General features: G+C 32.8%; 1 protein-coding gene across 1 annotated transcript; it reads right to left on the bottom strand.

The window, feature by feature from the left end:
• Window positions 1–701: 701 nt before the first annotated feature.
• Window positions 702–17903, bottom strand: LOC136024612 (facilitated trehalose transporter Tret1-like). The gene is made up of 5 exons (XM_065700045.1): window positions 17795–17903; window positions 6687–6819; window positions 5407–5621; window positions 1133–1380; window positions 702–949 (listed from the first exon to the last, which is right to left on the bottom strand). The coding sequence occupies exons 1-5, from the start codon at window positions 17840–17842 to the stop codon at window positions 730–732; spliced, it is 864 nt and encodes a 287-aa protein (XP_065556117.1). The 5' UTR covers window positions 17843–17903; the 3' UTR covers window positions 702–729.
• Window positions 17904–18135: the final 232 nt, after the last annotated feature.

Raw genomic sequence — 18135 nt, 5'->3', positions numbered from 1 at the left:
GTGTTTTTTAAGGAACAGAACATAATTTGTATAATGAAAACAATCATGATTTCAAGCTATGGGTTTTTATTTCTCATAATAAAAAAAAAAAAAGAAAAAAACAATTATAACCAAGATTAATGAACAAAACAATAGAATGAGGATGGACACTTTTATATGCAAATTAATATTCATTTCTGAACGTCTATTAAAGTTGAACAATGCGAAAACATTTAAAATATTTTTTATTTTCAGTAAAGAGTAGATTCACTGAAAAAACCCATTTTAAACTGGGTTTAATATTTTCGTAATATTTTCAATTCTTGTAATTAATACGAATTTTTTTTAGTTTATTTTTTAATGTAAAACTTAACAAGCATAATTTTTTTTAGAAAATTGTTACCTTAGTGTTTATTTTAGTTCACTACAAGGTTACATTGCCTAGCATTCGTTAAAACAGCAATAAGATTCACGACTTTCAGGAAAGCTGTAAATTATTACGACTTTCAGGAATGAATAACAGCATATATATTAAACTATGAATCAAGATTTATTTGTTGTATTCAGTCATCTTAGTTATGAAGGTGAAGTGTGGGGCAATCAAGATCCAGTTCTTAATTTTTTTTTTTTCAATTCTTCTAAGTAGTAGGAATTTTTTTTAAGTTTATTTTAAATGAAAAACTTATCAAGCATACATTTTATTTAAGAAATTGTTACCCTAGTGTTTAGTTCACTACAACGTCACATTGCCTAGCATTCGTTAAAACAACAATAAAATTTAAAAGTTACCGAGTTGTAGACCACTGCTCCATATCCACAAAACATTTGAAGAAACACCAAAGGCACCAAAAGCAATACAGGATGGAAAAAAAGTGGCACAAGTATCTCCCGAATATGAAATTTTGGCTTCGCAGCTTCTCTGTCACAATTCTCTTTTATTCTGAACAGCTCTTCTGATATATCAGTATCCCTGTCAATAAGAGAATATATTGGGAATTTGTAGAGCTCTTTGTGGAGAGAGAAAAACGTGCAGAGATAAAATATGCTGTACCATGACACTGTTATACTGTTATACTATTTATACTGTTTTGCGGTAATATTTTAGTCTCTAGAGCACACAAAAGTACAGAAATATAAAAAATTCAAAACCTACTGTCCACGGAGCCTTTTCAGGGCTTTTTGGGCATCATCCACCCTCCCTTTCTTCAAAAGCCAAACAGGAGATTCAGGATGAAACCACATTGACAAATATGCAATTGGAAATGCAAGCTGACAAAGGGTTAGAACCCTCCAGTCCACAAATGCCCCAATGACGTAGCAGACAAGGATTCCAAGTGCAAGAGCGACAGAAGGAAGGCTTGAAACAGCTCCTCGCAGTTCTGGTGTAGCAATTTCACTTGTCTAAAATGAGAAAACTTCTTTACTTGTATCTGTGTTTCTTTTTTCTTATTATAGTTAGTTTTTTGTGGTGCAAAAACCTTGCTTAAGTTGAAAGTTATTGTCAACTAATTTGACATTAATTAAGAGAAATATTCATAGTAGGAGTTGGATAAAGTAAACAAAAATCAAGAGGGATTATGCAAGAAATTTTGCAAACCGAGAAAAATATAAGAGACATGTTCTGGTCAAATTGTACTCTACTATTGGGTGTTATTTAGCCGTTTCTGATGTAATTTTGGAGTCTGAAACCCTTGATTCCCATAGTCGTGGTATTCTCTGGTATATTTTTTATTGTATTTTTTCGTGGTGCAACGTTTCCTTTATTCGTGGTGCAACAAGACTACCATGCTTAAATTGGAAGTAATTGTCAACTAATTTGACAGTAATTTTATCAGTAGTTTGACAAGATAAATATGAAACAGTTCGTGGTAACGAACTGCAGTAAGGAGCGACCCGGCTCAATAGTAAACGAAACTCTAAAAATTGGAATTTTGATGCTAAAAGATACATCAGAAGAATTGAATTTTCATGCTGATTTTAAATATATAATTTTCATCAAATTTAGTCTTTGTACTAAAAAGTTACGAGCCTTAGAAAATTTGCCTTATTTTGGAAAATAGGGGGACACATCCCCTAAAAATCATGGAATCTTAACGAAAATCACACCATCGCATTCGACAAATTAGAGAACCCTATAGCGAAAATTTCAAGCTCCTATCCACAAAAATGTGGAATTTCGTATTTTTTGCCAGAAGACAAATCACGGGTGCGTGTTTATTTATTGTTTTTGTTTTTTTCTTTTCCCCATGGGTCATCATATCGACCAAGTAGTCCTAGAATGTCGCAAGAGGGCTCATTCTAACGGAAATGAAAAGTTCTAGTGCCCTTTTTAAGTGACCAAAAAATTTGGAGGGCACCTAGGCCCCCTCCCATGCTCATTTTTTCCCATAGTCAACGGATCAAAATTTTGAGATAGCCATTTTGTTCCGCATAGTCAAAAACCATAATAACTATGTCTTTGGGAATGACTTACTCCCCCACAATCCCTGGGGGAGGGGCCGCAATTTACAAACTTTGACCAGTGTTTACATACAGTAATGGTTATTGGGAAGTGTACAGGCGATTTCAGGGGGATTTTTTTGGTTTGGGGGGGAGGGTGGGGTTGAGGGGAGGGGGCTATGTGGCAGGATTTTTTCTTGGAGGAATATGTCATGGGGGAAGAAAAATTCAATGAAAAGGGCGCAGGATTTTCTTGCATTACTATAAAAAAAAATGAAAAAATAAACATGAAAACGTTTTTTCAATTGAAAGTAAGGAGTAGCATTGAAACTTAAAACGAACAGAGATTATTACGCATATGAGAGGTTCTAAAAATACTTTAGCATAAGGAGTGAGGTATTTAGGAGGAGATAAATACCTCGCTCTTTATGCTAAAGTATTTTTAGTAATTTCAACTATTTATTCTACGGCCTTTCTGATTCAGGCGTCATTCTTAAAGAATTGGGACAAAACTTAAGATTTAGTGTAAAGAGCGAGATATTAACGAAGGTACAAACCCCCTCATATACATAATAAAAATATAAGAATACAAAAGTTTGTTACGTAAGTCAATTCTTAAGTTACGTACATTTTTTACTAATAAAAAAGTTCGTTAAAAATTAAAAGTTCTAGTTGCCTTTTTAAGTAACCGAAAAATTGGAAGGCAACTAGGCCTCCTTTCCCACCCCTTATTTCTCAAAATCGTCTGATCAAAACTAAGAGAAAGCCATTTAGCCAAAAAAAGAATTAATATGCAAATTTCATTTTAATAATTTATGCGCGGAGAGCCAAATTCAAACATGCATTAATTCAAAAACGTACAGAAATTAAATTAATTACGTAACAGACAGCAAAGAATGTTGTATATTCGCAAGTTTTACGTAGTTAAAACATATATATATATATATATATATATATATATATATATATATATATATATATATATATATATATATATATATATATATATATATATATATATATATATATATATATCTTTATTTAAAGGTGGGACATAGGGACACAACTACAATGGCGCGAAACTAATATGGCGCGTAACGACTTACGCGCGCGAGGGGGCTTGGGAGGGCGCGAAGCGCCCCCACCATCTAGGTGTCGGGGTGGTGCGAAGCGCCACCCCAACAGCTAATATATATATATATATATATATATATATATATATATATATATATATATATATATATATATATATATATAATATATATATATATATATATATATATATATATATATATATATATATATATATATATATATATATATATATATATATATATATATATATATATATAAGAGGTGTATTGTAATATATTAGATTATTTTGAGTTTCACAACCTTAAAGGGCTTAATTTGCACACAAGCCTGTTTGCATGGAATCTGCATACTTTCTTTGAAAAAAAATTAAAATTCATGAACTAAAATTAAAACATTAAAAAATTGCAGATGAGTTTCACTTGAATAGGTAAAATTGAAAAAAAAAAATTAAGAGCCATGTGAGCTGTTGTACAACCTTTGGATTGGGTGGGAACGAATGAAGGAAGAACTGATCCTTAAACAAATTAAATAAAAAATTATATGAAAATAAAAAAACAGGTGTAACCCTTTAGACGAGGGGGAAAGATAGATTCCGTCACATTAACCCCCGTTTTTTAACACTAAAGGCTTGCTTAAGGTTTATTAAAACAAAAACATTCTCAAACGTGTTCTTTTTATTACAATATTTTAAGGATACATTTTCTCAATCAAATTTGCATACTTGCATCAGTATGTAGGCTCTAAGTATGAAATATTTTAAACCACAAAAGCAAGCAGTTGAAATTCTATGAAAAATACTACTTAAATAAACTCTGGTACTATATAACTTTATTTAACAACGGGTAAATAAATTAAACTTTTTGTTTGGATCAAAAACTAAAATAATTGAATATATAAGAGTTTTTTTAAATAAATTTTAAAATGTAATTAGTAATTTTTCTATAATAAATGATTTTTGCGTACTCTTTTTTTAGTTCTTGTATTATAACCATTTGGATTCGTCCCTTTGCAGGAAAATAAATTTTAATTGTCTAAGACGGTTTCATAATACAATTTTGTGAACGGAACAGCCAAATCAGTTAGCACTCATTATTTTTTTTCTTTTTGTTTTTCCTTTTTTTTCCCGCGACCGAGAAGTTTAGCAGCAAAAACAATTATTGCAGAAACACATGCTACTAAAAAAGGGGCTTACTAAAAAAAAAAACTACTAAAAAAAACTTACTAAAAAAAGGGTTACTAAAAAATGTTTATTTTCTTATTCAGAATTACCTTTAATTTTATGGTAAATAATCTTTTTAACTCCTCAAGAATGAGCCTAAGAATACGGAGCTAAAAAAAACTGGTTATATATTCTGTTATTTTTAACAAAGCTTCGTTTGAAAACTTTCCCGAAAAGTTGGATTTCTCTAAGTTTAGAATTTATCAACGACATCCTAATTCATACCAAGGCACCAAATTACACATTTATTGGTTAAAGAAACAAAATTTTATGATTTAGATGAAAGTTCAACGGTGAATTCAAAAATATTACGATAATAGTTCTGCTCCCGCTTTTTTTTATATTAACTGAAAATCCAACTACTATTTTTTTTAAACAAATAAGCAAAATTGATGGTATTAAAAACTCTGATTTAGCTTTAAAACTAAGCAAAAAAAAATTAAAAGATTTTTTGCAGCAATAAAAACAAAAGGTAAAAATTGCAAAAATCAGAACAGAACTAACTTAAAAAAATTATTACGCAGAAATTGTCGGCTATGATAACATTCTAAGTGCATTCTCAAATTCTTAGTAAAAAGTTGTATTAGAACCATTTGAGCATCAAAAAACTTTCAGGAGCCATACGACTCTGCTTCTCAGGGTTAAAAAAATCGAAGGAGATTGAAGTAACCTACATAAATTTGAGATGCCATTGTAGTTGAAATGTCAACCATACCAGTGAGAATTCTACCAATGAATATTTGAGTTGGGCTGGTTGTTAGAACTGTTAAAAGGTGAGCCAAAATGTAAAATGGAGAAATGAGAAGCATAGTTCCTCGTCTTCCAACATAATTCGTTGAAACGAAAGCCAAAACTGCACCAATTGTTGACCCAATGGGTATGCCACTAACTGAAAACAATTAAAAATAATTAATTATGACTAATCAGCTTAAACCAAATAATCGCAGCTTAGCTGCAATAAGCTTCATTTGATTGTGTCATTTTAATATGTATAAAAGAAAATCAATTTTCCCCAAAATGTGTTTTTCCCGAAACATCTATTAAAACTATGATTGAGTCATGCTTAAAGGAGATTAAATAAAAAAAAACAAGTTTTTTTAAACTGAAAATAAAGAGTAACATTAAAACTTGAAACTCTCGAAAAAAAGAACCAAATCTCCACAATGTGTTTGAGCAAGTTTTACTGTCTAAGAAATTCCCAATTGCTTTACCTATTGTTTGTTTCTACGATGGAAAAGCAGTGTGGTCTTCATTTTTTTTAGGGCGAACTTAATTTTTGAAGCTATTACATTTTACTAGATTTTTTTCGGCGTCAATATGAATATTGACTCTGCTGCCAAAAATATCGTTTTTTGCAAAAAATTTTATCTTACTTTAAAACCTGTAGTTTTCAACTTTAAAAATGGGCACTAGAAATGTCGGTTTCCAATTGAAAGAGCCTCCTCTCAAGTTTCTAAAACAGCAGGTGAAAGAAAGAATACATGAAAGCCATATCGTCCATTACTAGGTGCTACAGTATGGAGGAACATGATAACATTGAATATCATCCTTGTTAAAAACATCATGTTTGTTATTTATGTAAACGTAATTGAAGTGGTATTTTCTACTCATCCTCTTTTTCTCGTATCTTATATAAAGAAATATTCACTTTATTTATTCAGTCCTATTATATTTTTTTTTATTTGTTGTTGCTTAGCACGATGCCCTCGCAAGCTTAGCTTTTCTTGTACTGCTGATTACTCTTTTGTATTTTGATCTACAATAGATTATTGCAGACCTAATACTACTATTTTCCATACTTGGAAATACTTTTTAAATCCTTAGAAAAAAAGTTCTTGTAAAAGAATTTTTCTCACTTTGTTGTAAGACTATGAAAATGATATATATTTTATTTAATTTTGAGCAGGAAGATATAGCTTTATTAGTCATACTGACATAGTTCATGCTGCCTCACCTATCCAGTCTAGATCAGTTGCTGTTGCGTTTACGCTTAAATCGTCCCTAATACTGGGGCCTGCTGGCGATCCCCAACCGTCGTCATATCCCAAGGCAAAAGAGCCAACTGAAGCACAAGCTGCGACGAAAAACTGGAATTATAATAGAATTGATTAATATGGATGAAATGAAACGAATTTTTGCATCGACTCTGCGTGGCAGTCAGAAGATAAGTTTGCTGCCGATATATTTGAACCGAACACCTCCGATTTTTTTTCGGGGGATTTGAAAGTCAGTAATGTACTGGAGCAATGCAAAAATATTGATGAATCTAAACTCTCAACGAAAAAATACGATATTTGACGTAGTAATTTAGAAAAAGTAATCTCTTTAGTGGGAATTTGGCTTTTCCCTCCGTACATAACATTGGGGATGGTCTGAAATGTTATGATTTTCTTCGTTTGGTTAGAGGATGAAACTTTCTTTTTGGTGTGTGATTTGGCTAGTCATACCATTTGTGACTTTCGCTTTATTATGTGTTTGTTTACATACACGAAGGGATTTGAAACATTTTGGTTTTTAATCGTTTTCGCAAGAAGAGCGATTAATCCACTGGTAGACTATTTGGGTAGTTGACATATTAAGGAAATGGGGTTAGGTTATATCAAATCACCCAAAAATCTAGAAAAATAATTGAAGGATATTCACCTTTTATGGTAAATTTCAAATCGATTTTTTGTTTTTTAATTTGGAATTTTAAGCGCATTCCGACAGTCCAACCTGATAACTGTTCCTAGGAGCAAAGTTGTCAACGCCGACTACCACGACTAACTTCGACTTCACAATTTGATTTTCATTGACGATCAGATAGTAAGAGCTAAATTTTCAATGAAAATATTACTTTAAAAGTTTTATTGTCAATTTTATAATCTGCTCATTAGAAACAGATTATACTACTGACATGAAAATTTTTTTTGAAATTTTGTTTGACTTCTGCAAAACTAGAAATATTAATATCTTATTGTTTAAAATAAACATAATTTTACAGATAGTGCACTCCTCATAAAGAGTCACAAATTAATGATTTATTTGCATGGTTTATGGTTGTGTGTTCTGTGCTAAAGCTAGATAGGAACGATGTTTGATTTCCAGTTTTTGGAACTGCAATAGCATAAACAATTGTCTCTAATTTAAACAATGAAAAATGCTAAATTTCAACTTTTACCTCGTTTTTCCATCAAACTGGAGAAGGGTCATTTGATCATGCTAATTGCACTTCCGTTGGTTATATGAAAAGTTTTATACAAAGATAGAATTATAATTGTTACAGCATATCATGAATAAGTTTGACCAAACGCAATTTCCGTTGTGAACATCTCTAGAACCTAAAAAAAGTGCTTCAATAACATCGATGTCATATTTGAACCAACTTGTTTGTATATATTCGAAATGTTCTTGCATGTTGTGCGTAATGCTTTTTCGAGCCTATAACTACCTTTTTCCAATTTTTCGAATAATCGTCTGTGTGCAAATAGGTACGGCCTTCTTAGACAATAGGTACGGTCTATAAGTACATTTTTTCCAATTTTTCGAATAATCGTAAAGCGCAACATTTGAATGAACATCCAGACTGTATTGATTCGCGACATTTGTGAAATTGCTTGATGTCTTTCACCGAAAAAAAAATAGATACCAAATTCTGCAAAATTAACGTCAAGATTTGTCCGCTAACCAGGAATCTCGCTGTATGTTTATACTGGAGTTTGTATTACATAAGAATGGAATAAATGAGATCAACTATCGAGAATCTTGGCCTCTTTTCCTATTTTTATATCTGTGGTTCCATCTGCTGTTCTTTATTAGCTGAAAAGCATTGAGGGTCTCTTTGAATCTAAAGCCGAGACATCATTGCCTTGCTAACTTCGCTACCCATGGAATTTAAAGGTGTGTAGAAACAAGAGTGTGGATTGCTAATTTCTGTGCTTCGGAAACCCAGTAAAGCGACACAGATAACATGATAGTGCCTCCATGCATCTAGGGTACCAGTACAGAAAAACAGTTGCTAAAATCACTATGCCAGGAAAATAGAAGTCAATTGTGAATATAGAAGGAAATGGAAGACAAGTGTTTCTTGATACATTACCCCCCATTCCCCATCAAGAGCCAAAATGTACAGACACAAGATATTAAACATTCAAAAAGTATCAATTGCTGTTCTACGTATATTGGGAGATACTATTTCGCCATCTATTTTATTTTTTGATTTTTACAAGGTAATGACAGTAGCAAATGGCTATTCTTATTTTAGATGCCTTATTTTAGATTGCCCGAGTTTATGTCCAAAGGAGTACCTCGCTACTTTATATAGCGAGGGCCCAATTTTAGTGAGATCCTCGCATTTCTTCCTGATTTCTGTTTCAAGTTCCCGATTTATAACTTTAGAATATACTTACGGCAATATCTGTCTGAATAAAATAAGTCTGCAATTCATCGTAAGATCCTTGGAGCGAGTAGACAAGCCTGTATAGGAATTTATTTTGGAGGGAACCTTATATTTGAAGGCGAGAGGGATGAGCTCATCAAAATCTCGAAGGACTGGGAGCATCATCAAAACATAAATATTTAAAAGGGATAGTAGGCTAGGGGTCAATAATTCCCCTTTTCAAACCTTTTAGTCGCACCGATCCACTAGCAGGGGTCACGTCCCCTAGATTTTTTTAAATATCTTGTTATATCCATTTATTAGCTTTCCTGTATTTTAGCTACGCGCTATATCGGACCAGTAAGACAAGCTTATTGGCGGCTTATACTGATAATCCTTGCGATTTGTTTTTATAGCTATTAAATGGTGCTGCTACTTTTAATGAGCTTGTTCTGAGTCGCTCCTTCCGTCCCATTCTTCTATTGCGGATCTATTGGGATTCTCCATCCCATTTTTTTATTAGTTTTTAGTTTTTTTTGTAGTTTTTGCCTTTTTTTAGTTTTTTCAGTTTTTTTTTTTAGTTTTTAGTTTTTTACCTTTTTTAGCCTAACCAGGATTTGAACCTGGGACCTTCATTCTCCGTTCTGACACCCTCTCTCACCGAGTGACTACTCCAGCATGTTCATTTTGGTGTTTTAAATGGTATATTATTAACCAAATTAATGTGTTTTACAATATACTAAGCATCGTCATAACAAAAATGACGGCAACTAATTTCATGACGTCAGCCGAAACATGACGTCACCTGATCCACAGATCCACAGACCCACAGACAGACAGACAACTTATTTTTATATATATAGATTGGATGTTAGGAACTTTTCAACTACACACCAAAATAGAGAGTACTAGAGGACAAAATATGTGTTAATGCTTGAGGGCAATGGGCGCTTACCCAAAGGTCTCACAAGCATACACAATCGTGTTAATATGGTAGTTTAAGGAAAAGTAAGCAATCTTCTACTAAAAAACTTTTTCCTGTTTATTTTTCATTGTTTTATTTTATAGTAATGCTAGAAAATCCTACGCCCTTTTCATTGAATTTCTCTTCCCCCATGACACATTTCTCCAAGGAGTCCTCCCACATAGCCCCCTCCCCTCGACCCCCCTCCAAACCAAAAAGATCTCCCTGAAAACGACTGTACACTTCCCAATAACCATTACTGTATGTAAACAATGGTCAAAGTTTGTAACTTCCAGCTCCTCCCCCGGGGACTGTGGGGGAGTAAGTCATCGCCAAAGACGTAGTTATTATGGTTTTTGACTATGCTGACAATATAGCCATATCAAGATTTTGATCCGTTGAAGTTGGGTAAAAAATGAGGGTGGGAGGGGGACTTAGTGCCCTCCAATTTTCTGGTCACTTAAAAAGAGCACTAGAACTTTTTATTTCCATTAGAATGAGCCCTCTTGCGACATTCTATGACCATTTGGTCGATACGATGACCCCAGGAAAAAAAAAACAACAAACAAACAAACAAATAAACACGCACCCGTGATCTGTCTTCTGGCAAAAAATACGAAATTCTACATTTTTGTAGATAGGAGCTTGAAATTTTCGCAACAGGGTTCTCTGATACGCTGAATGCGATGGTGTGGTTTTCGTTAAGATTATGTGACTTTTGTAATAAATATATGATAAATATAATAAAATATAATATAATATATAATATAATATTATATATATATAGGCTATATATATATATATATAATATATAATAAAATAGGGTGTTTCCCCCTATTTTCCAAAATAAGGCAAATATTCTCAGGTCCGTAACTTTTGATAACAAAGACTAAATCTGATGAAACTTATATATTTAAAGTCAGCATGAAAATCCGATTCTTTTAATATATATTTTAGTATCAAAATTCAGTTTTTTAGAGCTTCGTTTACTACTGAGTCGGGTCGCTCCTTACTACAGTTCGTTGCCACGAACTGTTTGAAAACAACTTTTAAGTCTCAATGTACCTGATTCCGGCCAGAATTTGAATTTCGCTTCGGCAGCAGGATTTTATGTCTGCAGCTGGATTTTATGTCACCAGATGAAAAACCTGTCTGCATGTTCGCAATACTCAGTTCATCTCTGTTTCAGATCATTGTAGAAAAATAAACCTCTTTCGCTAAAAATATTTCTTTCCCCCTGTGAATTTGTAATCCTTTTCAACTGAATTTTAGTAATAACGAAATTTCTAGATAATGGAATTTTGAAATTAATATATATGACACAATAGACCGGTTACTTGACCATACACTTAGGCTTTTTTTTCAATGAAATCCCAGATAGGGTCGAAATCTGGGAAATTTCTTAAGCTGGGTGAATGCAATTTATATGACATTGCCCATTTGGTCGCACCCAACCTGTCTTAACCAGACCTGCAACAACAGAATCAAATTCCAAAACTGATTTCAATTTTACAAAAGTAATTAATTTAAATTTACTCGTCAAAAAATTACGCTTGGTAGAGTTATCACATTCATTTTTTTTTCACCTACTGGGATTTTATAAAAGATGGAGGCAATTGATCAAATTGATCAAAAGATGGATCAAATTGATCATTGATCAAATGATTGGTTAATTAAGCTTACTGCAGCATATCAAATTGTTTGCAATAATGAGCTGTAAGTAGGGATCGACTCGTGGCAATAGCTAAAAAATAGAAATTTGATTACAATATACACATCAAAAGAATTGATTTTTTACGGCGATTCCATATATTAAAACTCATTAAGTTTAAAGTTATCCCGAAAAAAGGTACTAATCTAGGGAAGTTTGGAAAAAGGGGGAAAATCTTGATGAAAATTACAGCATCAAATTCAGCATATTAAGTCCCTCTCTAGAAAAAGAAAGATTATGAAATTGTTTGTGTTAATTAGTTTTTAATTTTTTCCTCCAAGGATGATCATATGGACTCAATGGTCCTAGAACCTCAGGAGAAGGCTCGTTAGAAAGGAAATAGAAATTTCTTGTGCTCTTTTTCAGAAGCAAAAAAGATTGTCTCGGCGCAAAACAATAATTTTGGATGAGGGTATCAAAAAGCTGTCTAGTCAAAATTTTGTGACAGGCGATCAACTTAAAATTATCAAAAGTAAAAATATATTTTGAGCTTCTCAGTTTCAGAGGTGGTAATGCCACCCAGTGGCACATTCGTTCCTAAAGATGAACGTAGATCTTGCAAAACAAAAGGTTAACACAGGTATTTATTTTAGAGCTTAATTTAGCTAAGCTAATTCATTTGAGGCTTGATAAAATCATATACATTGGTGTATAACTGCGCAGCCACCATTATTTACGAGGGCCGTTGGATCTTTGTATCGGTGGGGAAAGTGTACCCGAAGCCTAAAAAAGTGCGTCTTTATGCCCAAACATTTTAATTTTTAGTAACCTTTTAGATAAATATAGAAGAAGGTTTAGGGTGGGGGGGTGTTGGAAATTAATATTAATTTCACTAATCTCTAATCTCTTCTTTCCCGAGAATATATTTGGACTAATCCTGTAACACGGCTGCTAAAAGAGATATCTCCCCCTTACTGTGGAGTTTTTTTTCCTTTGTAACATAAAAGAATGCATTCACATGTTCATTGCAAGAAAAGATACAGAAGTGGGGAGGGGTTATCATGAGCGTCACCCGGGAATTTCCCAGGTGAGGGGCTCAAGGGCTACCAGGAGCTTTGTTTTCACCAAGACTTGAATGCAATTATTTCTCATCTTCCTATTTATATACATTCTTTCGTCTTCTTTTTCTTCTCGGAAAATTGCTCTCCTCCCCCAGATCCACTCCCAGAGCTAACAGCATACTTCCCTGTAAAATAATATTTGCTCGAAGAACTCTTCTTAAAAATCTTGGAAATAATGATTCGTGATTTTTTTACATGTGCAACCCCCCCCCCTCTCCCCCTTGTGAGTATTTGAAGAGATGAAACTTTCTGGGATAGTTGTCATTATCGATACCCTGCTATAAGAATACTATGTATGAATTTGAAAATAAAGGAGGGAGTTGTAACTCTCCTATATATTTACGAGAAGCTTGGATCAAACACTTCGCAGTGGCAAGGTGTTAGTAAAGATCTATCCTTGTTAATAGAAGCCGAACTAAAAAAAAACAACAAAGTTTTGATTTCAATATGTGTATACAACAACAAAATCTAATATTTACGCTGATTCTAAATACGCAAAACTTTTTTTGTAATTATAAAGTTGTTCATCATAGTTCTTACCACACACAAAATTTAGACGATTTTAGAAACAACAATTAAAGTACCCCAAAAGTGGGTACTATTTTAACGGAAATTATGCAATGAAATTCAACATGTATGAGAATCCTTAAGCCACTATCCAAAAACAGTAGAAACTTTTTTATTTCTCCTAAAAATTGAATGACTATTCAGATGATTTTACGTATGGATGAATATTGGTGAAGCATACAGCACGAGTGCTGTTAGGGTGAAAGCTAACCTTTTATTGTAGTGACAATAGTTTATTCTGAATAACTATACCTTATTTCAGGGGTGACTAAAGCGAATGCGCAAATTGAGCTTTTTTTTCCCGAACTAGTTGTTGCACAAAAGTTAAACTTCGACTTAGAGAATCGAGTTTGAGAAGGTAGAAGCCCTCCTTGCATTTAGGATAGTTCTTGATGTGATATTAAGAAATAACAGAAGTTAAATAATAAACAACTTTTGTTCAAATGAAAGTAAAGAGTGACACTAAATCTTAAAACGAACAAAATTTATTCTCTGTGTGACGAGGCTGATTTTGCTCAACCCTCACTCTTTCTGCCAAATTTGACCCAGTGGTGGATCCAGGGGGCACGGGGAGCGGCCCCCCTGATAGAGTGGTGGATTTGTGGTTGGGACCGCTTGCTCTGGTTTGGTTTGGGACGAAAGTTACACTTTTTTTAATTAGATTTTAATAGTTGAGCTTTTAATTAGTTTTTGATTATTAAGACGGTTTCTTTTTGCAAATAAGTTTAAAACAAGGTTTCAGTTGCTTTGAGCGGTCTCCGTTAGACTTTACTAATGACGCATACCGCCAAAGAGTATTTAATTAAATTTAGATGTAGCAAGGGAACCTGTCCGCATTACCACAAAAGCCAAATAGGAGGTAAAAAATCTTTATTTCGTAATAACCAGGAGGGGAAATTTAAAATCCTAACTTGTTTAGGCTGTCGAAATAATATTTCAGGATTGTGCTGTCACAAAGGGGCTGAAAATCAAAATTTTTACTTTTCTATTATTGTCAAAAATTTGTTTTCGAGTCTTGCTATGGCACTGAGGCGAAGAAATTGGTATTATTACTTTTATTGGCTGTCTGTTTTGTTGTTTGTTTTTTTTTTGCGAAGTGGGTTTTTACAACATTGTTGCTTCTTAGGGGGTTTGCATAATACAAAGTAAATGTATGAGAAGTGCAAAAAGTATTAATTTAAGTTTTGGATTTTGGTGAGCAAATGGTGGCCACTTTACTGCCTATTTTCATCTAATCAAAGCTCTGCATTATATGACACATCACCTCCTCTGTTCATCCTAAAATATTAAAATAAAGGTAAAACTATTTAGAACTTTAATAAAGGTTCATATAAGTATATACTTAAAACTACGAAAGTGCCCTTGAGCTCATGAACTTGCCCACCTTATTCAATCGAAGATATGAGCTAATAATGAAATTAGGGAAACCAGTATTAACAAACGAGAAGCACCGATCCATACTTCCACCCTCCGCATCAATCAGCAGACATACTAGGCATTATAACAAACTAGAACCAGCCAAGTGTCGTACGAACAAATTCGCAAACTCCTTTGTACCATATTTCCTAAGAGCATTTAACAAGTGAATTGAAAGTTGTGCCATATTTCGTAAGTGTATCTAACTAGTGACCATTTTGTGATTGTAAAAGTAGCGTAATTTAGCGTTAATTTTTTAGTGCTACGATAGCTATTTCATTAAACGAATACAAATACCAAAATACTAAGATTATGAGTCGAAATACTCCTTCAAAGGTCGGAGTAACCATTAGCGAAGAATAAATGTGTGAAAAGTGTTTATAAAAGAAGGCAAATAGTTATATGTTTATTTTTTTTTTCATCTAGCTTTTATAGATGGGTCTCTGAATTCTCAATTTGAATCAGTGGAATGACATCGATTTTTTTTTTCAAGTATTTACCAATAAAATGTTGATAAAAAGTGGAAATTTCCACAGATTGAGTTAACCGCAGGAACAGAATGCAACTACAATCTACAATATTGCTTCAGAATTTCTCACCTTCTCAATAACAACCGGTTACAAAATATAGTTATGTTTTTATAGGGGTTGCATATATTTGTGCATAAAATTGTCTAAACTGCAATACAACCGCTGGGGATTCTTATACTTATTTTGATACATGCCATCCAAACATATTTCCACGATTAGTTGTTTATAAATAAAAAAAAAATACAGAACAATTCTCTTATTTAATGCAAAATCTGAGTCAAATTTTTAAGTTTTCATTGTTGTGCTCGACAGACATATCGATATTAAAATGTTGAACTAATGTCTGAAAATCTTCAGATTGAAAAGAATTAATTAGAAATCTACCACAGCTCGAAACCCTGAGAATTTAAGTCACCAATCTATGCCTATCAAATATCAAAATAACAAACATAATTATTTGTTTTGTAAGGAGTATTTCGACTCATATACTTAGTTTGATACACATACCTACATGCATCTTTATTAGAGTTCATATTTTTTCTGAAGATTTTGGTCTTTATTCGAATATCTTAGGATGAACAAAAGAGGAAATACTAACGAAGAGATCTAAACTGACAGGACTCTAGACTGACAGGACTAGCCATTATAAAGTTTTTCTTGTTACACCCCAAAAAGAACTAGCATTTAATGTTTAATATATATCTTTTACAAATATACAAGTTGTATCTTTATCCTCATTTCCTACTCTTCATTGTTATCATAGTTACTAAGCGATGTCCACAAAGTTAGGCGATATGCTAAATGGTTTGACCAATACAAATTGTCACAAAGAGTGAATGACCTCTGAAAATGGTTCAAGATTTTTTTTTTTTTTTTTTTTTTTTTTTTTTTTTTTTTTTTTTTTTTTTTTTTTTTTTACAATAAAAAGCTTAACTCACTCGCTATAGCGGTCAGAAGTGCAAAGGCAAAAATCATGCAGAAAATATAAAATATCATATTTTTTATAGATGGTGAAAAAGCTTTTTTTTATGGGGGGGGGGGTGACTTGATAACTTACTATTTTTTGTATCAATATTTTTATACCATTTTAATAAACAGCTCTATTAGAACTTTAACCGTGGCCAGATTTTAGATTAAATTTACCATCATTTCCACTACCTCTACTTACTATACATAATTGTCGAGGTTACCCTTAAATTGCAGGTATTTCTTTTTTCGCAAGTTTATCGAAGCAACCTATTGCACTCCCCTCCCCCCTAGGGAAAATACTGGATCTGCCCCTGAGTTGACCTTGGAATAGGATAAGAAGTATTTGTAAATCCATATAAAACTTTGGCGCAAAAAGCAGAGAATTGTGGAAGGCATCACCCACATGTATGGAACAATTTCTGTTTTCCACCCTTTGCCTACATTAGGAAAAAAATGGATTTTTTCATTTAATTCTACAGAAAAAGAATTTAATTTGTATGAGTTACCCGCCAAAATTCAATAGCAAAAATTTATTTAGTACAAATATTTGTGCAATAGCACAAGCAATAGCACAAATATCAAAAATATAATCAATAGCAACAAATATTTTATATTACAAAAATAGAACTAAATACAAACAAATATTTTATTTGTATAGTAAATATTACACAAGAGCAAAAATTTTAAAATGGTTGAAAATATCTTGGAAGGTGGCGTAATCTTGACAAGAACTGTCCTGTTAAATTTGGCATGTCTGAGAGCCCCGTAGCAAATGGGTTCCCATGGCAAATTAATCGGCAAAAGTCGAAATTTTCGTTGTTCCCTTGAATATCTTGTTTAGGTACAAATGAAAAGGAAAGGCCGGCCCTATCTTCGAGGCTCTTTTATCTTTACGATTATTCCTATAACGTTATGTATTATATCAACCCATTCTATGTTTTTAAGCAGCTAGCGAGACCAAAAAAAGCATATATAGGATTTAAGAGTTATGATTGGTCGAAATTGATGGTTTATGAAAAAAAGTAGCCAGAATCTAGAGGAAATAAAAACTATTTGGGTTTTATACACATACAAAGTGAAGCATAATAACTAAAAGCAGTTTTATAATTATAAAGAAGTAATTTAGATGTCTTAGTTGGAGCGTCTGCTTAATCGTCAATTCCGTTTGTTGGCCAATAAAACTGAATATAATTGCTGGTATTATTGACTAATAACTATCATACGCTCTAAAGATGGTAAAGCCATTTTGTCCTATCTTCCTATTCACGAGGATCAGCAACATCAGTTATCTTCAGTCTGTATCGGATAGCCTTCAGGAGTGTTCTAGAGCAATTTTGTAACGTGAACAAGGAGAAAGGGTATAGGGGTAAGTTTGTAAACTAATCATCGGGTTCCGCGAACGCAGGGAGGATTTGCCAGTCTTTGGGGCTTCTACAGTTTCGTTCTCAAGTATATTAATGCAAAGTCATTAGTGAAAAAATTCTTACTTGCCAAAACACGTTCTTGAATTCCATTGGGCCTGAGGACTTAGACATTTTCTAAGTCCTTATTCTATCTTCACGTCTAAGACATAAATGAGAAACTATACAACGCGTCAGGGCATTATAACTGTATTTCAATCTTCACTGATATCAACGGCAAGCCTAATTACTTCTTGGAAATAAATATTATAGTCATATTTATACAATTGCAAAATTTATTTTAGATATCAAAATATTTAATATTTGTAACTTTAAATCGTAGAAAATAAAATTTTCTTTAAAAAGATCGTCTTATCGTAAATTTATTGCATTTATTTTATTGCATACTGTCAACATGATGCTAACTT

The sequence above is a fragment of the Artemia franciscana genome, chromosome 3 (genome assembly GCF_032884065.1).
Source record: "Artemia franciscana chromosome 3, ASM3288406v1, whole genome shotgun sequence".
NCBI lineage: Eukaryota > Metazoa > Arthropoda > Branchiopoda > Anostraca > Artemiidae > Artemia > Artemia franciscana.
The sequence above is the reverse complement of the archived record's forward strand: the minus strand, read 5'-3'. Positions and strand labels throughout refer to the sequence as shown.

Excerpts from the sequence above, each read along its gene's own strand:
- LOC136024612 (XM_065700045.1), bottom strand. The coding sequence starts at position 17,842 with ATGTCTAAGTCCTCAGGCCCAATGGAATTCAAGAACGTGTTTTGGCAA. Across the intron at positions 6,820-17,794 it reads TCAAGAACGTGTTTTGGCAA|TTTTTCGTCGCAGCTTGTGC; the intron begins GTAAGAATTTTT and ends TTATAATTCCAG. Across the intron at positions 5,622-6,686 it reads AACTGATCTAGACTGGATAG|TTAGTGGCATACCCATTGGG; the intron begins GTGAGGCAGCAT and ends AATTGTTTTCAG.